We start from the raw sequence: 26,146 nt of genomic DNA on the forward strand, positions 1-26,146 counted from the left end.
ATAATAAATCTATAATAAAATTATGATAAGTCTACTTTTGTCCAGTGTTCATTCCCCAATCTTGAGGATTTGGGGATGGTGATGCCCTCTCCACCTCTAATTGAGAAGGGGCTTAGATCCCATCAGGCAGATGGATTGAACTATCTTGCGTGTAGTTGCAGACACTCTCTGTTCCTTGGGACGGGTGTTGTCAATCATCATCTCCTTATTAGAGTCCAGTGATCTGGAGAGTAGGTGTTGCAACTCTGCTGAGATTCAGGGCTCAATTGGCATATGAAAAGACCAAAGATTTAAGTCTCTGGGATGTATATTTAACTATGCTAAATATAGGTTCAAATAAAAGGGGCAGGAGAACCACCCGTAGGGAAACTATAAATGAGTCTCACTCTGTTACACTGGGGAGTGTAAACTCCAAAGTAAGGTTCTCTGACAGGCTGTCAAATTCCTGAGCTTGACTGCCCTGCTTTTAGTGTCTGGATGTTTCTAGAGCCCTGAGGAGCTGTGCTGTATGAGGCACTATTTACGGATGGCTCACACTTTTGATTCTAGAAGTCCAAAATCAAGGCGTCAGCAGGATGATGCTTTCTCCCTGAAGACAGTGGCATTCCAGGGCTGGCTGCTAATGATCCTTGGTCCTTGGCTTTTCTGTCACTTGGCAGTGCATCTCTTCTTTCTCTTCCGGGTTCCGCTGACTTCAATTTCTGGCTGTTCCCTGTGACTTCACTTTCTGTGGCCTTCCCTCTAAGGCCTCCAGTAATAGGATTAAGACCTATCCTGATTCAGTTGGGCCATACCTTAACTGAAGTAAACCTCACAAATGGTCTTATTTACAATGGATTCAGAGCCACAGGAAATAAGAAAATGTTTGTCTGGGGTATATAATTCCAAGCCACCACACGTTTCCAGTTCTCTTGGGTACATAGGAGTGCAATTGCTAGATCATATTGCAAATCTATATTTGTGTAATTGCCAAGACTGTTTTCCAAAGCAGTGTACCATTGTACTTTCACACCAGCAATGTATGAGGGTTTTGATTTCTCTACATCTTTGTCAACACTTATTATTATCTGACTTTTTTTACTCTTGGCCATCCTAGTGAGCATGAGGGGATATCTCTTTGTGGTTTTGATTTGCATTTCCTTGATGGCTAATAATGTTGCACTTCTTCATGTGCTTATTGACCATTTATATATCTTCTTGGAGAACTATCTAATCACATCCTTTGTCCATTTTTAATTTGGTTATTTGTTCTTTTATTATGGGATTCTAAGAGTTCTTTATGTGTTTTAGATATAAGTCTCTTGTCAAAGATATGATTTACAAATATTTTCTTCCATTCTGCAGTTTGTTTTTTTACTTTCTTGATCTTGTTCTCTTTGACTTGTGGAAAGTAAGTTGTAGACATGACTTTTTTTTTTTAAAGATTTTATTTATTTATTTGTCCCCCTTCCCCTCCTCCCACCCTGCTGTTTTTGCTCTCTGTGTTGTTTCTAGGATTCACTGGGATTTGATCCTGGAGATCCCTGATGTGGAGAGAGGTTCTCTGTCAATTGTGCCACCTCAGTTCCTGGTTTCTGCTGCACTTCACCTTGACCCTCCCCTTGTCTCTCTTTTGATACGTTATCACCTTGCTGCGTGATTCACTTTCACAGGCACTCGCACACCATGCAGGCACTCAAACACGGGCACTAGCTCATGACATGGGCACTCGCACAGGTACTGGTTTGTTGTGCAAGCACGCTTTCTCTTCTTCTCCTTCACCAGGAGACCCCAGGGATTGAACCCGGGCCCTCCCATATGGCAAGCAGAATCTCTATCACTTGAGCCACATCCATTTCTCAGACATGACATTTCATCCCTAAAAATGTGACCATGCATCTTATAAGAATAAGGGCATTTTCCTACCTAATACAATATCATTATTATGCTTAATAAAATCAACATTAATTCAGTAGTATCAGCTAATACACGGATCATATTTAAATTTCCCTCACTATTGCAAAAATGTCCTTTATAGCTGGTTTTGTTTTGTTTTTTTTCACTCCAGATCCATTTAGGGTTCACATATGCTTTTGGTGGTTGTATCTCTGTAATCACTTTCAGTGTAGAGTAGCCTTCCCCACCTTTTTCGTTTTTTATGATACTGACTTTTTTATTTAAGTTCAGGCTAGAATTTTTATAGTGTGGCCCTCAGCCTGGACGTGTTTGATCATTTGCTTGTGAATAGATGTAGGGTAAACATTTTTGGCAAGCATCCTTAGGAGCCACCTAATGACAGGTATTCTGACCACTAGGGATGCTATGTTCGATCTTGAGGTAAGGTAGTGAGTGCGAATGCCTTCCTTTGTAAAGGTACATTTCCCCTTTGTAATTAATGAGTGATCTGTGAGGTGACAGAGACTGTGAATATCCTGTTCCCCAAAAGAGTTTCATCTAATGGTTTCGGTGTCCATTGATGATCCTTGCCTGAATCTGTTATCTCATTGGGGATTTCTAGCACTATTCTTTTAAAAATTATTTTTATTATATGTCTAAAGAAAATAGAGGCAGAGAGTACAAGTATAGTGCATGTTGATCTTCACAAGCAGGCTGATTCTAAGTATGAATACTTCCCTAGTAGAAAATTTTAAAAATTTTGTCAGCAGGTTTAAGACTTCATATTGCCCACAAATATTTTTAACAAGATAAAAAGCTAATTATAAAGCAATACAAAAATGCCTGATGAAAAGGAAAGTTAGGAAATGCTCATTAAAAAGTCATTCTGACTCATAGTGGCAACAATTAAAAACCACAGCAGGGGGGGTACTGGGTTCCTGGCCAGTGGTGCTCTGTCGTGGTCCCTAGGGGAGCAGCGACAGTCTCCCAGGTACAGTGGCGGGGACCGGGAGGGAGTGAGGGTTCAACAGTGAGCCCCTGATGCTAATGACTATGCTTGTGAGCTGATAAACCTAAAATAAGAACAAGGCCTAGAGCAACATTGTGCCTGGGAATTTCCTCCTATCAGCCTTCATGTTACTCAAATGTGGCCAGTCTCGAAGCCAAACTCAGCATGTAAATGCAATGCCTTCCCTCCAGCGTGGGACATGACACCCGGGGATGAGCCTCCCTGGCAACGAGGGACCACTATCAACTACCAACTGATGATGCAACTGGAAAATGACCTTATATGGAAGGTTCATTGCGGATCAGCAGAATATCCATGTCTACATAAAATACCATGACTTTAAAATGCTGTTTGACCTAAAGTAAGGGGGAAATGGAAAGGAGAAATGAGTTTATATGGCTACGAGTTTCTAAAAAAGAGTCTGGAGGCTGGCAGAAGGATTGCCCTCATGCACAACTGAGCAGAGTCAGAGAGACAGATAAAGCAGATACAACCCCCAGATATTGGTTCCTTTGAGGGCTAAAGAGACCCATGGGAGTTATGGTCATGGCCGATGGGGTTAACTACCAGGGCAGATGGCCCCTCTTTGGAAATGGTGTTTATGTGTGATGAATCTGGACTCAAATGGGATCTCCCTTCATAAGACTTTCATGCTAATGTGCTGGAGGTGCAGTTAATGTTGGGGTTTAAGATATATTTAGGGGATTTGAATCTCTGGACTGACAATGTGATAGCCAGGTCCTGAGCCTCAACAGACTCCAGCACCTACAATCTGATCTATTGGACTTACCACACTCAGCTAAGATGGAGTTGAAGAAGGACAACTACCACACCATGGAGCCTAGAGTGATTACAACTGAAAATGGGAGGATTGCATCCAGCATCCATGTGGAATCTGAGCCTCCTCTTGACATAGAGGTGCAATGGACACAACCAATCCAATGTCCACATAGAAGAGGTGGCATTGGATTGGGAAAAGTGGACATGGTGGACGATGGGTATGGGGAAAGGCAGGAAGAGATGAGAGGTGGAGGCGTCTTTGGGACATGGAGCTGCCCTGGATGGTGCTTCAGAGGTAATCACCGGACATTGTAAATCCTCACAGGGCCCACTGGATGGAATGGAGGACAGTATGGGCCATGATGTGAACCATTGCTATGAGGTGCAGAGGTGCCCAAAGATGTACTTACCAAATCCAATGGATGTGTCATGATGATGGGAACGAGTGTTGTTGGGGGGGGGGGAGAGGGGGGGGTGGGGAGGTGGGGTTGAATGGGACCTCACATATATATTTTTAATGTAATATTATTACAAAGTCAATAAAAAAAAAAAAGAGCTTCCAAAAAAAAAGTCATTCTGACTTTCACATATGTTCAGTATATCAACAGCTTTTCTTTACAAGTGTTTTTAAACATTTTATTTGTAAGTTGGAAATACTGACCCAATCATTGAGGGTTATGTTTCCAGTCAAGCCCACATCAACATTTTTTTTTAATTTTTAAAAATTTAATTGCTTTAAAAAAAAAAAGATCACAAAAAAATGTTACATTAAAAAATACAAGACGTTCCTTTATACCCCACGCCCCACTGCCCACCACTCCTCCCACATCAACAACCTTTTTCATCGTTGTGGCACATTCATTGCATTTGGTGAATACATTTCGGAGCATTGCTATACCATATAGATTATAGTTTACATTGTACTTTACACTCTCCACCAGTAGATTCAGTAGGTTAAGGCAGGATATATAATGTCCTGTATCCGTCCCTGCAATATCATTCAGGACAATTCCAAGTCCCAAAAATGTCCCCACATCACATCTCTTCTTCCCTCTCCCTGCCCTCAGCAACTCCCGTGGCCGCTGTCTGCACATCAATGATACACTTTCTACCATTGCTAGAGTCACAATAGTTCTATAGTAGAATACCAGTAAATCCACTCTAATCCATATTTTATTCCTCCATCCTGTGGACCCTGGGATGGTGATGTCCACTCCACCTCTAAATCGAGAGGGGGCTTAGATCCCACATGGCTGATGGATGCAATTCTCCTGCCTGCAGATGTAGACCCTCTCGGTTCCCTGGTGTGGGGGTTGACTATCTTCACCTCCCTGTTAGCTGACCTGGGTAAGTCCGATGAACCGGAGAGTAGGTGTTGCAACCCTGCTGAGGCTCAACCCACAGCAACATTTTTGACCTGTGATGAACTTGTATAAAATGCAGCGCCTCAGAGCCAGGACCAGGCAAGGAAGCAGGGAGGAGAAGGACGATTATCCACTGCTTTGCATGTGTCACTGCCACCTCCAGGCTAAGTTTCAGACAAACCAAGTGTTTGTCTGCTGTTTCTCATCTCCTTTTTAGATCTCTCCTGGGTACACAGGGCTCTTGGATTGCCCTTCACGCCCCTGGAGGCACATTGTTTTTATTTAAACTTGGCCTTTTTATTCTTTCACATTCATTTTTTTAAAAAATGTTATTATAGAACTTTTCAAACATGTACTAAAGAGTGATTAATATTCTGACCCTTCATTAATGCATCACCCAGTCTCAACAGTAATCATCATTTTCTAATTGTGGTTCATCTCTTCTCCCAAGTGCCCATTTTCCAATAATATTTTAACGCCAGTTCCACACTTATGTCCTTTTACCCATAAAGATTTCAGAAAATATATCTCCAATGGATAAGAAAAATACTTTGCTGTCATTATACTTAACGAAATTAACAATAATTCCTTAATATATAAATCTCCATCTGTTATTAATCTATTTAATAAAGTTTTTTGAAAGTTCAAGATACATGAGGATGGGGGAAAGGTTTTCTTTGTAAGCAGAACATCCTTTTCTAACTAGGCTAATTAAGATCATATGAGCTATTCCTACTTTTCATCTTTTCATGTCTTCCTCTTCATCCTCCACATTTTACTATTTCTTGACCTACACATTCTTTTATTTTTTTAAAGATTTCTTTATTTTTATTCCCCCCCCCCCCCCCCCCCCCCCAGTTGTCTGCTCTCTGTATCCATTCACTGTGTCTTCTTTTGTGTCTGCTTGTATTCTCATTAGGCGGCACTGGGGATCTGTGTCTCTTTTTGCTGCGTCGCCTCTCTATATGTGCAGCACCACTCACAGGCATGCTACAGTTTCGTGCAGGGTGGCCCCCCCTTATGTGGGGGCATCCCTGCATGGGCTGGCACTCCTTGCATGCAGCAGCAGAACTGTGCATGGGCCAGTTCACCACATGAACCAGGAGGCCCTGGGTACCAAACCCTGGACCTCCCGTGTGGTAGGCAGATGCTCTATCACCACTTCCCAACCTACACATTCTTTAAACTCTAGTTTTAATTCTGATGTTCATAGGGAGGAATAGTATCAAAATCACTTAGAGAGTGTTTTTTAAAATAGTCATTTTTTAATGGCGGGAGGTACAATTTGAAAACGCGCCACGAGTTTTTTATGGAAATCCATGTCTCCACACTGCTCTACAAATGTACCCGGCAACCTCCCACCCAGATGTATCCATTGCAGGATTAGAACTGTCGGTCAGGGTGGGGGAAGACTGGGATTATTTCTAGTGTTCAGGTATTTTTAAATTACCAGTCTTTATAATTGGGAAAAAATGTTATTTTAATTATTGAGGGAGGAGGGGGTGAGGGTAGCTACTAGTCTGCCCATTATCCTGGTACCTCCCAAGATCCCACTTTTTATGTTATGCAGATAAAAATAAACTTGTGGCAAATTAGAATTTTCATACAGAACTGATTCCTACTGTAAAGGGAATAGATTAATATCTAATTACATAGTAATATTTTAAAAATTAACTTTTTATTTTGAAATCATTTCAGATGTACAGGACAGTTCCAAAAATAATACAAACTCCATATTGAGATTCCAACATAACTCCATATACCCAGATCCACCAATTTTAACATTTTGCCACCTTTGCCTTAAAATTCCATCTATCTGTCCTTCATCTACCTACCTACCTACCTACCTATCTCCTGAATATTTGAGAGCAGGTTGCACATATCATGCTCCTTGAACATACAATACTTCTGTATGCATTTCCTATGAACAAGGATATTCTACCTTAAGTACAGTATCAAGTTCAATAAATTAAACATTTAATTAATATACATTCTATATTCCAGTTATGTCTCAATTATATCTTTTTGAGCCTTTTCTCTCTATCCTTAGATCCCATCCAGTATCATGTATTGCATTTAATTGTCATTATCTCTTTAGTTCTTCTCTTTTTTAATTGCAGGAATAATATATGCAACATTAGTATTCCCATCTCAATCTCTCCCAAGTATACTATTCAGTGGGATTAATCACATTCATAGTATTGCAGTACCCTCACCACCATCCATCATTAGAACTTCCTATTCACCCCAACAGAAAGCCCTGGTAATCTGTATTCTACTCTCTGACTGTAAAAGTTTGCATAGTCTCTGATAGTTTTTTTTATTTTTTATTTTGGTTATCATGGGACTTAAATTTAACATCCTAAATATTTAACAGTCATGCTTGCTTTGATACCAACTTAACTTCAATAGTATACATACACTGTACTCCTGTACCCCTCCATCCCCCCACCTTAATGTAGTTGTCCCAAATCACACATGTACATGAACTTAAAACCACATCTTTTTTAAATAATATTTTGTACATTTGCCTTTTAGCTCCTGTAGGAAGTAAAAAGTGGAGTTAAAAACCAAAAATACAATAAGACTGGTATTTATATTTACCCATGTTGTTAACTTTATTCTTTCATGTGGCTTCGATCAGTTGTCAGTGTTTTTTCCATTCAACTTGCAGAATTCCTTTTAGCATTGCATAGGTCTGGTCTAGTGGTAAAGTCCCTCAGCTTTTGTTGATTTGGGTATCCCAGAGGTTCCTCAGGTTCTGTTCACTTTTCTTCATTCTTTCTTCTTTCTAATTATCAGACTGGGTGATTTCAATTGTATTATCTTCAAGTTCACTGATTCTCTTTTTTTTCCCTTCCCCTCTTCTTTCCCCCTCTGCTGTTTTTGCTGTCTGTGTCCATTTGCTATGTGATCTTCTGTATCTATTTCTCTTTTTGTCTTCTCATCTTTCTCCTCTAGGATTCACCAGGATTTGATTCTGGGGGCCTCTGATGTGGAGAGAAGTTCCCTATCAATTGCACCACCTCAGTTTGTGGTCACTGCTATGCTTCACCTTGACTATCCCCTTCGTCTCTCTTTTGTTGCGTCATCATCTTGCTGGGTGACTCACTTGCGTGGGCACTGGCTCACCGCACAGGCACTCAGCTTGCTGTGCAGGCACTCAGCTTGCCACATGGGCACTGGCTCGCCACATGGACACTCATGTGGGCACTGGCTCACTGCGCAGGCACCCACATGGGCACTGAGCTTGCTGCATGGGCACTTGACTCACTGCATGGGCACTCAGCTCGCCACGTGGGCACTCGGCTCGCCACGCAGGCATGCTTTCTCTTCTTCTTTTTCACCAGGGTTCCCAGGGATCAAACCTGGGTCTTCCCATATGGTAGGCGGAATCTGCTTCCCCAAGTTCACTGATTCTTTCTCCTACCAGTGCCATTCTGATACTGAACCTCTCTAGGGAATTTTTAACTTCTGTTACTGTGGTTTTCAGTTCTCTTTGGTTCCCTCTCTCAATTGATATTCTCTTTGTGTTCATCTTTTGTTTTCTTGATTTCCTTTAGTTCTTTGTGCATGTTTTCCTTTAGCTTTTTGAGCATATGTAGGATCATTTTTTTTAGAGTCTTTATTTGGAATGCCCCAGGTCTGATCCTCCATATTGGTGGTTTCTAATGCTTTAATATTCTCTGTTGCCTGAGCCATTGCTCCTTTTGTGTTTTGTAACCTTTTGTTGAAACTTAGACATTTTTACATTTTAATGTGCTGTTGCTGGAATTTAGATTTCTGAGGCATCTGTTCCTTAACTTTGTATCCAGCTAGTGTTATGACAGAGCTTTGCGTAAATGCCAGGAGCTAATAGAAAAAGAGAGGGGAAAAAAAGAAGACACCTTTCCCAGTTATTGCAGATTGACCTGTACAAGGGCTTTCCTTCAGGGCTTATCCATACAAAGAGTTTAAAGAATAGCTCCAGGCTAAAGTGTAGGGGCCTCCTTGGTCATTGGTCCTTTCTGCACATGCATCTTGTCTGGGGCATACAGACCATGCAGACATGGCCCTGGGAATTCCCCCATTTACACAGTTCTGGATGTCCCTTCTTGCCTTGGAATCACTTTGCTCACCACATTGTATGTCCTATTAGGGACAGTTCCTTGCCCCAGGGCAGCACAAGTTGACTTTTTTCTCTCACAGCTTTCTGTAGGAGAGCTGTGTGAGGCCACCTTCTTCACACAGGGCAAGTTCTGGGACAGCAAGTCCCTCAGGCCACCACCAGACAGTTATTGGGCCAGGCATACATGCTCCCATAAATACGTGAGGGTTACTCAGCTTCCTCCGGAATTGAACCAGGGATGCACACTGGGAGCCCAGGTCAGCTCCACACCAAGCAGGTAAGGGGTGGGGGAAGGGCCAGCCAGGGAACCAGGATTTCCTACAGCTTTTTTTAAAAAATTAATTTATTGAAGTATATTATTAATACATAAACATACATATACAATAAGTGTATAATAGTGAACTTACAAAAAACATAAATAACATAAATAACTTTGTTATTTAAGTTAAGGAACAGATGCCTCAGAAATCTAAACATACAGGACTCTCATAACTCACCCTACCACCAATAACTTGCATTGTTGTTAAACCTTTTCAACTAATGATTAAAGCGAATTGTCAAAATATTACTACTAACCAAAGTATTTTTCCCCCAACCAACCCTATTATTATTACCTATATATCATTTATATATGAACATACATAAACAATTAAGTATATAGTAAAAGTTGTGAACTTACAAAGCAAACATGCGTGACATCATACAGGGGTTCCATACCTCAGCCTTCCACCAACACCTTGCTTTGTCATGAGACATTTGCTACAAATTATTGTAACAAATATTTTGACAAATATTGTCAAAATCTTATTATTAATCCTAGTCCTTATCTTACATTTGGTGTGTTTTTCCCCCAACACACCCTATTATTATTTTTTAAATGTATTTTTTATGATAGAAGTTGTAAACTTATGAAAAAATCATGTACATGTGCAGAATTCCAAAACAACACCCCTCCATCAACACACCACACTGTGGTGGAATGTTTGCTACAGATAAGGTAATATCATGGGATTGTTACCATGTCCATAGTGTACATTTGGCTCACATTTTCCATACTGACTCATTATCAACACAGTACATCTTTTGCATCGATTAAAGAATATTACATTATTACTACTAAACACAGTCCATAGGTCACTCCCATACTTTTCCACATTCCCAAAACCCTGCAATAGTGATGTACATTTGCTCTAGCTCACAAAGGACCCTCTCGCATCTGTACCATCAATCACAAATTTCATCCACCTCTTGGTTTATGTGCTATTCGGTTCCTAGATTATTCTCTAGCATTCTGTCAATTGACATTTACATACCTAGACTACCATTTTCAGTCACATCCCCCATTTATAAACTAGTTGTTACTCACTATATGTTACCATCCACTCTGTGCATTTCCACACTTTTACAGTAAAACTAATTAAAACTTCTACATACATTAAACATCAGTAGTCCATCTCAGTCCTTCTCTTATCTCCATTAAGAATCCACCACCTACCACCAGGTCTTGAAGATATTTTCCTACAATTTCTTCTAGAAGTTTCATGGTTCTTTCATTTTTAGGTTTTTGATCCATTTTGAGTTAATTTTTGGATATGGTGTGAGATAGAGGTCCTCTTTCCTTCTTTCAGCTATGGATATCCAGTTCTTTCAGCACCATTTTGCTGAATGCCCAAGCTGTGTGGGTTTGACAGGCTAGTCGAAAATCACTTGACCATACGTGTAAGGGTCTGTTTCTGAGCCATCAGTTTGGTTCCCTTGGTCTGTGTGTCTGTCTTTATGCCAGTACCATGCTGTTTTTACCACTATAGCTTGGTAGTATGATGTAAAGTCCAGAGATGAGGGTTTGCTATTCCTTATATGATGTTTCTGGCTATTCAGGACCCCTTATCCTGCCAAATAAAGTTGATAATTGTGTTTTCAATTAAAAAAAAATGCTGGTGGAATTTTTATCAGGGTTGCATTGAATCTGTGTATCAATTTGAGTAGAACTGACATCTTAATGATATTTAGTCTTCCAATCCATGAGTATGGAATGTTCTTCCAGTTAATTAGGACTTTATTTCTTTTAACATTGGGTTGCAGCTTTCTGAATACAAGTGCTTTACATTGTTGGTTAAGTTTATTCCTATTTGAGTTTCATCTGTCATATTTTTACCACTCTTTTGACACTTTAGTTACTTTCATTGATCTAATCTTCATTTCTAGACTCTCTTCCAGACCTCTCTCTCCTGTCTTTTCTTTTCAGGCTCTAGCACACCTTTTAGTATTTCCTGAAAATCTGGCCACTTGCTTAGAAATTCTCTCATTTTCTATTTATCTGTGAACATTCTAATTTCGCCCTCATTTTTGAAAGACATTCTTGCTGGATGTAAGATTCTTGGCTGGAAGTTTTTCTCTTGTAATACCTTAAATATATCAGACCACTGTCTTCTTGCCTCCATGGTTTCTGGTGAGAAATCAGCCCTTAATTTTATTTGGTACCCCTTATATGTTACGCATTGCTTTTCTCTTGCTGTTTTCAGAACTCTCTTTGTCTTTGGCATTTGACACTCTCATGAGTATGTGTCTCAGAGTTTGTCTATTCAGATTTTTTTTATGGTTCTTGGACATGGACACCTATGTCTTCAACAGGGTTGGGAAATTTTCTACCATTATTTCTTCAAATATTCCTTCTGCCCCTTTTCCCTTCTCTTTTCCTTCTGGGACACCCATGACATGTATGTTTGCGCCCCTTTTGCTGTCATTTAGTTTTCTGAGACCTTGTTCAATTTTTCCCATTCTTTTCTTCATCTGTTCTTTTGTATGTCCTCTTTCAGAGGCCATTTCTTCAAGCTTATCAATCCTTTCTTCTGCCTATTCAAATATGCTATTATATAATTCCAGTGTTTTTTAAATTTCATTTATTGCACCTTTCATTCCCATAAGATCTGCTATTTTTCTTTGTATGCTTCAGATTCTTCTTTGTGTTCATCCAGTGTCTTCTTAATATCCTTAATCTCTTTAGCCATCTCATTGAATTTATTTGGAGATTTGTTTGGACATGTATGTTAGTTGTCTCAACTCCTTTATGTCATCTGGAGGCTTATCTTGTTCCTTTAACTGGGCCATAGCTTCCTGTTTCTTGGTGTGGATTGTAATTTCTTGTTGGTGTCTTGGCATCTGGCTTACTAGAGTATTTATTCTGGGTGCAGTTTTTCTCTTTAGTTTAGGGCTTCCTGCCCTTTTTCCCTTGCTGGTTTTGCAGTAGGAGCTAAGCATGTAGTTGGTGCTGTAAGCTGTGGAGGCTCTAGCTGCCCTCATTGCGCTAGGGACCAATGAAGCTTCTTCCAGCTTCCTCCTTTGCCCAGGGTAGGGACAGAGTCACAGCTGTGTGGAATAATCCAAGTCATGCAGGCCTAGACTAGTTGCCCAGAGAGACTGATAAAGCTTCAAGTCCCTTTCTCCCCTGCCTGGGGCAGGGATGGAGCTGCAGGTGTGGGCAGCAATCTATGCGGTTTGGGTCCAAGATGACCGCAGTTGCCCCTGTAGGCTTCTGATTTTCAGACTGTCAGACAAAGTTACCTGCAATTACCTGGATAGGCTGGTACAGGGCCTGCCAGCCTCCTCCCTGCCAGAGGTGGGGCTAACGCCTAGTCTAGAGCTGCAGGCTGATCTGGGTGAAAGAAACCAATTCCTACCATCACTGTGATTTTTGGTACTGGCTTCCCCTCAGGCTGGGGGCACAGTCAAAATGGTGGGCACTGGCCTCTTTCCGACTTGGGCAGATTCACACCTTAGCCTTTCCCAGGGTTATATCTTAGCCAACCCTGTCTACCAATCAGTAACCAAAATCGGCAGCTAACTCCCTCCTCCTCCTCTGTTTTTGGGAAATGGAGCTGCTTATTCCAATGACAGAATAGCTCCTGGGGTGGCTTGTGCTGTCAAAGTAGGATAATCACCAGCCTCTGCAACTTGGCTGGCAATTTCCCAGAGAGGCTGGTGCAGGTCCCCACAGCTTTCCCCCTGCTAGAGGTGGCACTGGGGCCTAGGCTAGAGCTGCAGTCTGATCTGGATGGAAAGAAGTCAGTCCTCATCAGCACTGGGATTTTCAGTCCGCCCTGCTTCCCTCGTGCCAGGCGTGGAATTAAGATGGCAGCCACCAGCCTTTTTCTGACTATGATGGGCTCAAATTTTAGCTGTTCTTGGGGTTATACTTTAGCTTACCGAATTTACTCATCAGTAGCTGAAACTGGTGTCCAACTGTCTCTTTCTCCCCCATTTTTGGGAAGTGGAGCTTTTAATTGCAGCCATGGAACAGCTTCCGAGGCGGCTTGTGTCTCAAGTGGAGGATGGGCACCAGCCTCCATGGCGTGGAGTGCTCTATTTATGAGTCTTCTCTGCAGATGGGCAGTCTCCTCCTTCCATTCTTGTCAAGTATGTTGCAGGATGCTCTTCTGGCCTCCTGGGACCCCCAAACAGGTGCTTCAGCTAGTCCAGATAGCTCTGGATGTTTACTAACTGCCCTGTAGCAGGAGCTGACCTTAGGAGCATCTTACTCTGCCACTATCTTGCTGGTTCTCCCCTCCTACCACTTTTAAGTGGCCTTTTTCTTGATTCGGCACATGCCCTTTTACTGCAGTCCTTTAACTCTTTTACGGAGCTTTGAGAAAGATCTTTCTGCCAATTACCTTTGGTTTTTCAAAGCTTCTGTGGGGGTAGAGAGTACTGAAGCTTCTCACTCCACCACCTTGATCAGGGCAGAGCCTGTATTTATTTTTAAACATCAGAAAATAAACACTATTCTGGTTCCTTCAGGGTGTTTCAGTAAAGACCAGGTATACTTGGATGGAATCCTTCAAATCCTCCGATACAGAGATACCATTGATTTTCATCTACTGACTGCCCTGGGCAAGGTGAGTCAAACCAAAGGTACTTTTGTGCCCAGACACACCAGGTCAGTATTTCCTTCATTTTATTTTATGTTTAAGTAAGACCCAGATTCAAACTGTTTTCACTTTATTGGAGTAAATTTCCTTTATGTGATATTAGGAGAAAGAAAATATGATTCTGCCACAGAATCAAATTGTAGAATTCCTTTATGGTAAGAGATGAAGAGAATAGGAAATTTGGGACTATACACACACACACACACACACACACACACTTTTTCTAAGGCATTTTAATGTAAGCTGTAAGCATATGTCACCCCTAAATATTTGAGCATGAATCTCCTAAGAGCAAGGACATTCTCTAATATGACCCTAGTACCCTTTTCTTATTTAAGAAATTTATCATTGATTCAGTAATAATTCCTAAAATACAGTCCACATAAAATTTTCCAAACTGTCCCCACAATGTCCTTTATAGCTCTTTTTTATAACCCAGAATCCAGTCAAGATTCATGCATTACTGCATTTGGTTGTCTCTTTAATCCTTCTAGTCTAGAACAATCTCCCCACTCCATCCCAATATTCTTCCACACCTCCTTTCCTTTTCCATATTTGTGTCTCCCTCCCTTTCCCTAAACTAAGTACCCTGTTTCCCAATATCAGTAGACTTACTCATTCTCTCTTATAATAAACTCAGATTGGTTTAGGAATTACTAAACCATACCAATATTAACCACAAAGTTATTTTCATTACATTTAGTAGTGTATGTAGTACTTAATTACCACCTAATAAAACACAGATATAATACAAACATTTGTTTTATCATACTGAACTGGGAAGAGTGTTGATCAGAAAACAAGATCAGCCATGTTTTGGAATTCGAAGATGTAAAGATCATTTATAAACATAAGAAGTTCCACCCATTAAAAAAAAAGATCCATCCTTAAAACTAAAACAAATATTTTCTGACAAAGGAGAATGAAAGAGATGTGAGAGTTAAAAAAATACTTAGAAAATTTCAAAATAACAGCAAGAGAATTTAACACAAATCACAAATAATTATCTTTCCCAATGAAATAGAAACAGGAATCCAATTTATAATTGTGCTAATTAATTTGGCAGTATAGTTTCTATATTCCAGCTCTTTTCTTGATTCTTTTATTTAGATTTAGTCAGGAGATTTGTTCAGGTTTAGATTCTCTCACATACACACACGTATTAAATTTACTTGTGTGATTTCCAGACAAACTGAATAGGTCCTCGATACAGTATCAAATCAAATACTAACTTGAAATCTGTATGCAAGGATAAGTAAATACATTCTTACTTAACATAGTAAATGAAAGTAAGCCACTGATTTTTGTTATTTTGCAAATATTAAAGTAATTTGGCAGTTAATCCATAAACTTACTAAGATCCAGGGAAGAGATTCCTCTTCAAAATATAACCTGTAGTTTTGTTTACAAATTAACCCATCTTTTTTTTTAGGTTTCTTATGAAGATGTGGATCGCTTAAAAGGCTTGGCAGTTACTGAAAACATGAGGGTCCCTCACTTCCTGCAAGACTATAGCCGATACAGGGAACACTTGGAGAAGATAATGGAAGTTAATGACCTGACTGACAGGGAGCTGCAAGATCTTATATAGTAATTTGCATTTTTGCACACACAGGCTGTGCCTCTCTATATATTACCAATTAGGTGCAGGCAGCACCAGCAGATTTACAAAAGAAGAATGACTGTACCTGAGTTTTCTGAAGAATGGTCCACAGTATTCAGCTGAAATTTTGGAATTTTAAGTACAAACCTTAAAATTTTTCCCTAAAATGTTTCTACGGGTTACAGGGGAAAGTTACTCCTATTTTCATCTGAATCCCAAATCAGATGAAAATACTACTGAGTGTTTTTGAATAATCTTAAACAAGTTGAGTGATAAACTTCTGCCTGAGCATCAAGACCAGCTTGACTAGACACTGCCTAAATTCCAGTGTCTGTCAAACTCCAAGGTTATATTTTACTCGATAAATAATGGTGTTTATTCTCCTTTGAAAAATTAATTTTGTTATGCCCCCAAAAGTTAGCTATATCTAAGATTTCTTATCTCTCCTTTATATGTTAAGTACTGTTAAAAGGAGGGGAAAAGCAATTTGCAAAGCTTTCATTAAGTCCTATATTTTACACATTTGTTTCACCTTAGAAGTTTAGAGGAACTCAGAGAATCACCTTGTTTTATCCATTTATCTCTTAAATGAAAAATTCTGTTTCATTTGCTGAAATATATTGTACTCCAGTTTTTTTTAACCAAGTTTTAGGTCCTTTCCCTTTCTGTTCTTTTTTGTAAGTGATAAGTACAAGTTCCAAATATGTTTAGTGCTATAAATTAAAATAATTGGGAATATTGAAGCTATTCACCTTTTTTTATTAAATGGAATATGTCATGAGCAGGGGAAAAAACAGACTGATCCAGTTAATGTAGGAACTGAATATTGCCTTGAGTATTGCCTTCAGGAAACTTGACCACGCTCTGAAGAATGAAATTTCCACATGTTGTCATTTGATAAGCTGGCTTTATGATCTGGCTTACTGTATTTTATCAAAATCTCTGACTTTTTAAGCCCAGTAATGACCCAGTTTGAATTTCAGAAATTTCTGTTTTGTTGCATTATTTCCCCTGCTAAAAGCTTTTACTTCTAGGTTTTTCATTTATTGGTATCAGTTTATACCGAAATTAATCCCTAAGTAGAATCAGATACTTAGGTTCGTTCTCTTTTAAATCTCCAGAATATAATTTGCAGTTCTGCTGCATATCTTTACCTAGAATTAGGAATGGCAAAACAGAGTAAAAAGTACATATTTTTAGTGGTAAACACTCACCGCTGGGTCTTTACTCCATGTGCATCTCCCCAAGTTATATGGAAACAGGAGTCTGCCCTTTCACAAGATCATCTTTAGTGAGATGACTTTTTTAATACTTGGCATCAAATAGCTCTTCAAACAGCTTATTTTAATAATCAGAAAAAAATACTGCTGTAAACACCCCATGTGAGATTGCTACTTTAAACTGTACCCAAAGCTATCAGAGAGTTTGTCGTTACCTCAGTTCAGGCTAAAATATGGTGCTAACACTGGTAGATGTATAGCTGCAAATCCTGGTCCATGGTCACACTAAGCAATGACTTTAGGAATTGTTTTGCAGGTTAGGTTATGTGATTTTTTTCTCTTTCACATACCTTGAAGTGCTTGCCTCGGAGGAGGTTGCAGGAAACAGGCTGTATTCTTCCTGGCACCTAGGGAACCGTGCATCTCACTGCTGGCAGTGCAGGGCCAGGCCCGTTGGAGCCAGAGCGTGGAGAGGCCTCCACACCGGTCGTGCTGGCCGTCGTGGGCCTGTGTCTCCAGCAGGCCTGTGGCTGAACCCGATACCGGGAACCCGGAGACACCACGAGCATTCGTCATCTTTGTGGCAGTCATGTAGATCCAGCTTTGTTTAGTGTTCTCCAGCTTTATCTTAAAACCCAACAACAGTGTTCCAGTTTTTTAAGTATTGATTGTGAAAACATTGTTTTAGTTAACAGGAAATGAAGTATAGCCAGAAATGGCAACACTCATTTCCTGTGATTTAAGAGCTAGTGGTTGTAAATTCAACCATTTGCAGGCAATAATACTGCTAATCTTATGTGATGGTTTAAATATAAAGGAAAATCACAACAGCCTTAATTGCCTATTGGTAGGATTATTTGCAGTGGTTCTAGTCCCTGCATTTAAAAATGAATGGATATCAGCTCTTTATCTAGTTTAGAAAAGGAAAAAATTGCCTTACTGTTTTGGTATAAAGTCAGAAAATCTGAGCTGCCATTAAAAAAAAAAGACCTTAAATCATATTGGTGGTCTTAAGATAGTTGAAAAGTTAGCAGTGAGCCAAAAATAGGTTCAGATTAGCAGAAATAAAGCTAAGCTTTAAGAGTTGGAATTTGAAGATTTAATTCATGTTTATTTAGGAAATTTTACTGTACATCTGATTCTCGTTCCTGAAGTAGTGTCATGGTGAGTTTTGTCCCCTAAAATAAGTTTTAATAAATATAAAATTATAGCAGCAGTATGTTGGAAAATAGTTGAAGATCGTATTATTTTTAGGTACAGTAGTTACTTGCTTTAGTCTATTAATGACTGAGTTTATCAATTTTGCCCACCATAATTCTAACATATAATGGTATCAGATACAAATTCTGATGAATTGAACTGTTAGGTTTTAACACCAGACATGATTTAAAGTAGATTGGTTGTAAACATAAATCCATAGTCTTCATTTCTTTTTACTTTCACCTTTGTAAAGTATTTAAAATTTGTATGGTTTGTTTTGTATATCTTTGGGCATTTTAAATTGTGTCTTGCTATAGTAAAAATAAGTAGCACTGAAGTTCTCAAATGAAATATGTGGATATATATACATGTAAACTTCTGTTCCTTGAAAATCTAATTATATTTTTATTGTGCTGTTTCTTGCTTTTTATTGTGTGGTAATTATTGAAAGAGCCATAGATCACATTTTTCTTCTAATATCCTTATTTACAGAGAAATTTCATATTTGCCATAGACCACCTTTCCCCTAATTAGTTCAGCTTATGGGGGATGGGGGAAAGGAAAAGGAGGGAACAACTTTATCTTAATTGCACTTCCCTATTCATTCATTAAAATTTTCATACAGATCCTACTGAGGAGCAGGATCTGTGCTGAGTGCCAGAAATCTTCCAATGAATAGAAGAACTGTTTCCAGTCTGGTGAGGAAAGAGAGGCACAGAAACTGGTTACAGCACAGCCAATCCTATACCCCAAAAATGCTACCCCCCAAAAAAAAAAATTAAGCAAGCAGTGTCAAAAGAGCATTGACTGTAGTCAAAGGGCATGCCCATGTTTTTGAAGCAGAGAGAGAAAGATAGCTTGCAAAGTGGTAGCTGTTCATAGTTAGGACTTTATTCCCACTCTCTCTTAAGTTTTGTGTTTAGAGCCTGAGCTGCTTTAGCCCAGGGGAAGGAGTAGACCACCTATGCAGCTGCTTGGGTTATCAAAGGATGGGAGATTCCTTGGGTCCTCCACCACGTGACCAAAGGAGCCAGCACTTTATCCAGTGAGAAGATGAGCAGTTCAGCAGGAGCCAACACTTTATCCACCGCGAAGATAAGCAGTTGAGCAGGGAGGAGAGGGAATGCACGTGCCCTCTCTCAGCAGGGGCAAGGAACTTCGAATTCAGACCTTCATCTCAGTTAGGTAAGCCTTGTCAGTGGGCCAAGATTTTACTGATTTTTATTCTCTATGATTCTGATATCTCAAGAAATTCCTGCCTTGACACTTAACATGAAATAGCAAATATTTGTCAGCTAGCGATGGAAGATCTTTAAGAATAGGTAGAACTTCAGTGGAGGATAGTTTCAAGAGATTGTGGGACTCCGAAGTTGATTTTTTTCCCAAAATGGGGATTTTAGGTTTCAAGATAAACCTGAAAAATTCCTGACACCATATACGTCAAAGTTCTTAACAGAAGCAAGTATGTAACTACCCAAGGTGTGAACATTGAAAATTTAGATAAACAAGTTATTTGGTCCTCTTGCCTTTTAAAAATTATCTCTAGTTTTATTTCAGAATACTTTCCAGTTACTGGTATTATTTCCAAGGAAATTAAATAACTTGGACCTTACAAATAAAGTGACCTTCGATTTAGGAAGAGTATTTCGTGTGGCTGGTTTATGTTGGATCATTTCACTCTCTTTAGAATGGGAGCAATAGTGAGTTATTTGGAGTGCTCTAGTCAGCAATTAGATAACAAGCAGAGAACAGCTTCACTGGCCTTTTTAGGCAGGCTCTCTGAGCACCGGGCGCGGAGTTCTGGAGTGAATTTTTGAGTGTCACTCCACAACTCTCCACTAGAGGGCCAGCTAGCTCCTTTTTCCTCCTCTTCCCACTCTCCTCTTTCACTCCCAGCCTCCGCCCACATAAGGTTCTCTACATGTTTAATCTTGTTGGTTGACCCTTGGAGCAAAAACCAATCTAAACTGATTTCAAGGAAACATTCATAACTTTGCCAGGAAAGATTTGTATTTCCCTTTAAAAACTCCAAGGAGAAAGTTCCAGAAATCTCCTTTAGGCCTATTCCAGAATCTATTTCCTCCTCTGTCCAGTTTAAATCTCTCACTGACAAATTTGTCTCATAAAGTTCTTTTGTGATAATTGGGTTGAATGGCAACTTACTCTGTTTTTAGTATTTTTAGACTTGAGAAGTAAATCTGGAATAACATCCCATTGTGTCCATTTGAAACAAGCATTATCTGTGACATGTGCAAGTTAAAATTCAGATCCTGTTTTATCTTACCACAGCTTCCCAACGTAACTACTCAGACACTTCTCAGGAAAACCAGCTTTTCCCTTTTGAAGAAGGGGAAGCAAGGGGATACTGAGGTTGGGGGATGCTGGAGTCCTCTAGGTTCTTGGCTAGGTTACATAAAAGAATTTAAGAACATGCCAGTTTAGTTAGACCAGTGAAAAGAGTTTGTTGAGAAATGAGGGAAAAACAGAAGTACACGTCCGAGATGTGGATGCGGGCTCCCCCAGGCAAAGAGCATTTGGAGTTGGGGTGCTACCTTTATTAAGCCATTATTCACGCCTTCCCTTTCCTACTGTTGGGGAAGGAGCCCAGCTGCTTGCTGTTCTGACTGGTTACCCCACCTGTTAGTTCTCAGCGGGCCGCTGGTGAGGCCTTTTGTTGGGTTATCCAGGACCAACAGGGAGGCCTGTTTGTTGGGAGTTATCCGGGGCCTCCCCTTGAACCCAGAAAGAGGTCCAAGGGCAACCTGGTGGCCAAGGTCTCCATGGGGTCTTTCTGGACCAGCCTTCCCTCGGGGGGTTTCTGGGCAGGGTCTCATGGCCGTGTTCTTTGCCAGGTGTCAGCAGTGCCTCAAGTCTTCCCTCTTCTCCTATACTAACCTGCCTCAATACTGGGGCGAGAAACAAGATCCTCTAGCCAAAGAGAGATTGCTCAACTCAACAGATAACAGCACACAAGCTGTTATTGTTTCTGGATCACAGACGAGGCTACAGAGTGCACAATTTCTAATCTTAAACCTCACTGTGCTTAGATAGGACAGCTCTGTGGCATCTTTAGATCTTTAGGCCTTCTGTCACCTGTCGCAAAATACCCAAACAGTGCAGCCTTCAAACCCCTCATGCCACTGGCTGCCATCAGATGAAATGCTGCAACTCACCGAGGCCTGTCTCCTCTCTGTCCTCCCCTTCCCCAGATAACCCTCCTGTAAACTGGGAGTCCCCAGGGCCTTTACCAGCATCTGAGGAGGTGTTTAAGGATTAGAGATAATGTGACTGGCTTGGAGAACTTGAACATACATGGATTACTGAGGGTGAGATTTGGGCCCCTGGCTCCACAGCCTCAAGTGGTCCAGGGAGAGGTGTGGGTGGGCTCCTAGCGGTTCCGGTCCTTCTCTGTATCTCACTGGTCCCAGCTGGCAGTTCACATCCTCCAAGCAGAGAGCCTCACACCCAGACACAGAATCGAGCTGCTGCTTGCCTACAGGCCGTGAGAACCCCGAGGTAAACCAAAAGATCTGATTTCTTAAAGCAGTTGGTCAGTTATTGAATTAGGAAATGATGAGGATGAATGATATTTAGAAAAATTCAGAAGAACAGCTCAAAAAAATTCCTAGAGTCCAGCTGCTTCCCAGGGTTTACTCAACATCGGCCTTTGAAAACTGGGCTTGTGTTTGGTAGTAATAGTATTGAAAAGATTGTGTTGATTAGCTACTTACCATCAGTCAGCTCCATTAGGACCTGGAGGCCAAGGGCTCAGACTCAAGAATCGCAGTAACTGACTTGTCCAGGTGTTATCTAGGTGTCAACTTTCATCCTAAATTTTTTCAGCCTCCCTGCTGATTTCCTACATAGGATAATAGAAGCTATTGTTCCTGCTGAAATCATCCCTTTTACCTCTTACTGAAAGCCACACTAGAATTCTAAGTAAACTACATTTCTTCTTTTAACACTTCAGTCACCACCATCTCTTATTTTTTTTAATATTATTTATAGTAGGTTCAGCTAAATTTCTGGTTGCTCTATGTTTAAACCAGGTCCTCTCCACAGTATTTCTCAAAGTGTGAGCATCAGGTCTCCTTCAGAGACTGAGCTGGGCCACAGGCCAGACCAGTCAGAATTCCATAATCAGACCCTAGGACTCTACACACCAGAAGTGTAGATTTTTTGAGCACCGAAGGGGAAGGCCCCTGACAGCAGATTGGCTTCGCTAACTCGATAGCTCACTAACAAAGCTGTAGAGCAGGAAGGAAACGGAGGACCTGGATGCAGTTCACAGCTACCCATCACCCAGCAAGTGTGTACTGCAGCTGGGCCTAGCCCTTGGGCTTTTAGAGTCAGTGAATGGGGCGTGGCAGGGATTTGTAACCTGGAAATTTTTAAGATCCCTCAAAGCAGAGGGCCAGGGAAGGTTGGCCATTTGCCAGCAGGTAAGGCCATCTCCAGACTCTCTGCTTAGAAATGGCACTTAAGGGTGTCTCAGAACTCAGAGCAGTGAAACCACATTGCGATCAGTGGGTCTGGGCCCGGGAGCCCTCACTCTTCCGTGCAGCAAACCCAGGCTGTGTTCAAACAGGGCCCTGGCCAGCAGCACTCGCTCCTTAGCATAGCAAAAGGTGAGTCTTCAATGCCCCTCACACCCCATGGACAGTCTTTTAAATAATTCATGGGAGTGGAAGTCAGTAAGGCACTTAGGTTCCCGCACCTCCCAACTCTATTGATTAGAGGGCTGCTTGCTCAGCAGGCACCGTTAGGCCCCACAGAATTAAAAGCAGCAAGCGAGGTTGTCCTGTGGTTTGACCCTAACATTCAGGGAACCTGCAAGCAGGTGGGAAATCTGTTCAGCAGGCTTTTCCCTCTCTCCCTTTTTCCCAATTGCCCGAGGCCACTTGGAAGGAGGGGAGCAGTGACCACCTCCACCCCAGCACGGGGCTCCCCAGGGACCAATCAGTGCCCCTCTGCATACCTTTCACCCTCATGACCCTTGCAGACCTGAGGTTTCCCCTTCTCCAAGCCCAACCTGGCCACCCGGGCACACAGACCAGAGGAAGAGGCCTGCCTCGCCTCACAGCGGAGAAGGCAGCACCCCTGGGAAACGAGCCGGGCCCCACCATGTCCCCACAGCGCCTCACCTTTGCCTTCGAAGCTTGTCCCTGCCTCCCCAGGCTGCGCCTGTGCCCCTGGCCTGCTGTGGTCAGGTGGCCAGGCCACCCCCGGGTCTCAGCCACCTGCTTTCCACTGTCTGGGTACTCCTGGGGTAAGACCAAGCTTCGAGGCCCACCTGGGCAGCTCAGCTCCCAGGAGACTTCATGGAGCTTGAAACCTCAGGAAGCACCCAGGCGGCACCTGTGCATAGCCCGCCACCTGCCCAAGGGCCCCGGTATTCCCACAGCCCTGGGGACCTGCCAGCCGGGGCCAACCTGCTGTTTATGGTGTTATACTCCATGTCCCCTTCCCCCGAAGGCTGATTTCATTAAATAATTCACCACGTGGAAGTCAGCAGGGCACTTCGATGACTGCATCTTCCACCACTGACCACTGCCAGAACTGCTTCCTAAGCAGATGCCCTTAGGCTCCAAGTTTAGGACGCCCTGGGGGTCCCCCCGTCCCCACCCCCACCCGTTCCTCTCTCTTCTTTGTAGGTAGTTCACCCTGCTTGCAGGGGCTGGCATGGAATCATCGCCAGCACTGGGCGCTGTCCTGACGGTCTCCACAAAACGATCCCTGTCTCTGGGGCTCATGCAGCCGTTTTCCGGGGCCGTCCTGCCTGGTCCTCCTTTCGCCGATGCCACAGAGATGCGATCTGGGCCCCCCCCCAAGCCCTCACGTCCACCCTCCAGGCATATCGTCTTTCCTAGGAGCCTGACCACTACCCAAGAAAGTAATAACCAAGGTAGCTATGATTTATTATGTGCCAAACCCATCCAGTACTTCATTTAATCTTGGTGACACGTTACAAAGGTAGCGACATCCCCATTTTCCAGACAAGGAACCTGAGGCATGGGGATGGGATGAGGTCAAGTAACTGCCCAAAGACACACGGATAGTAAGTGCCAGAAAGCACTGGCACGTATACCTCTTGTAGCTCAGCTCTTTGTGCCACCAAGGGCTCCCCTCCCTCTCCTCCCGTGAGGAGCCTAAACTTTCTGGGGCCTGCGGTCTAGCTGGGACCACTCCTGCCCGGCTGCTCAAATGCAGAGATGCTGGCAGAAAGTACGGGGCCATGGAGGGGAACACGGGAGGAGAAAAGGCAACTTCCCTGGCCAACTTCAGGGCTTCTCCTTCCTGCAGTCCTTCCTCCACCAGGATCTGCTGGGGGTGGCAAAGGCTGGCAGAGGCGAGCTGGGGGAAGCCCGCTGCTGTGGCCTGTGCTACCCGGCACCTCCTCAGCCTCGTGGCTACCGCTCTTGCTCACTGTCCCTGGGGACCTGGGAGAGCCACGCGCCACTTACCCTTGGGCCAGCAGTTCTCACCTCATCCCCACTTGACACTTACACCCCCCACCTGAGCTTTGTTCATTCACCCATTTACTGCCCCAAATCTCGGATGTGCCGGGTTCTGGGGATGCAAAAATATGTCACCAGAGCCCTGCCCTCAATACACAACATCACTGAAAGCTCCTCCACATGCTCAGGGACTGCCCTGGGGCAAGCCTGAGAGCCGAGGGTCTCCAGTGTCATGTGTGTCCTCGAGGGGGGATGCCTCCACTGTGACGGGGGCACTGGAGGCTGTCGAAGGCGCTGGGAGAGCAGGTTTCCCCGGGAAGCTCAACTTGTCCAAAACAGAACCCAGCATCTTGCCCCCAAAACAGTTATAAGAAAATCCCCAATGTGGATAAAATCATCCCCATTTTACATGAAGTCAGCCGCAACACCTGTTACCACCCTCACACACCTGGGATATGGGGGTGACACAGATATGGCTCCAGCTCTCAAGGGATTTATGGTCTAGCCACGCACCTGGGCTGCCCCAGCTGGTACAGGCAGAGCTAGGACTCAAGCTTCTCCATGTGGCACCAGCTGGGCGCCCCACCCCCCACCCCCCACAAATGCTCCCCAGCTTCTCCATCCCCACTGCTTCCCCACTGCCAGTTCTCATGAGCTCTGGGACAAGAGGGTCTACCCCACTGCCCCGCCTGCCCTATTAACTCCAGAGTATGGGAAGCATATAAATAAATAACATTAAAAGCCACCCAGTCCTTGCCAGGCCTGCACAGGCTGCTGGAGGCCGCCTCCTCTAATCGGCTGGCACACCCGCACAACACCCCACCACAGCTCCCCAGGGCCCCCAGAACCACCTCCGAGATCCTTTGCAGAGCCTTCTGATAACACATCCGAAACTCTTGCCAAAGTGAACTACACTCAGCACTTCCCTCCCTCTACACCTTTGCTCTCAACAGGTGCCTCTGCCTAGAAAGCCATCTCCCTTTCACCCTCTGGATTCCCAGTCTTACCCATTCAAGTCCCAGGGCAAGGGACACCGCCTCCAGGAAGGCTCCTTGGATTTGTCCCCAGCTGAAAATTCATTTTCTACTTCCTCTGATTCACCTTAACACTTTATATCTCTGTTAAAAAAATTTTCTCAGCCCCCTCCCCTCCCCGCCCCGCCCCCAGTGTTTATTCTTAATTGTGAGTCTGTCCCTTAAACAACTAAAAGTTGAATTCTGACTTAGTTGCTGGCTGAGTGGCCCAGGTAGGCTACTTCTCTGAGATTTGGTTTCCTTTTCTGTAAAATGGGGACAATGGCTGTGGCAGTTTCATATTATTTATGAATTCCAAAAAGAGATTGACTGTGAACTGGTTGGTTCCACTGGGCACGATACCCTTTGCTTGTATTAAAATCAAAGGTTACGTTTACTTGATTAAAATAAGAGTAGGGCTTTATTCAGCTACCTGAGCAGGGGGTTGAGCCCCACCCCCTTGGTGGGTGGACACATACACACAGGAGAAGAACACAGAGGAGTAGAGACAGCTCATCAGACACGACCGAGGCCCGAGGAAGAGATGAGCCCAGTAGTCTACAGCTGATCTTGCGAAGGGACCAGAGCAGC

The 26,146-nt window shown here is 42.6% G+C and overlaps 1 protein-coding gene across 3 annotated transcripts in view; it reads left to right on the forward strand.

Annotated features, from left to right (window-relative positions):
- Positions 1 to 18,502, forward strand: part of MATCAP2 (microtubule associated tyrosine carboxypeptidase 2) — a 99,960-nt gene extending 81,458 nt beyond the window's left edge. For all 3 annotated transcript variants that reach the window (XM_012523602.4, XM_004454260.5, XM_004454259.5), the window contains 2 exons: positions 13,931 to 14,028; positions 15,494 to 18,502. In XM_012523602.4, coding sequence (XP_012379056.2) covers positions 13,931 to 14,028; positions 15,494 to 15,652 — 257 coding nt within the window. In that variant the 3' untranslated portion in view covers positions 15,653 to 18,502. The remainder of the gene's footprint in view (positions 1 to 13,930; positions 14,029 to 15,493) is intronic.
- Positions 18,503 to 26,146: the final 7,644 nt, after the last annotated feature.

Source organism: Dasypus novemcinctus, chromosome 5 (assembly GCF_030445035.2).
Source record: "Dasypus novemcinctus isolate mDasNov1 chromosome 5, mDasNov1.1.hap2, whole genome shotgun sequence".
Classification (NCBI taxonomy): Eukaryota; Metazoa; Chordata; class Mammalia; order Cingulata; family Dasypodidae; genus Dasypus; species Dasypus novemcinctus.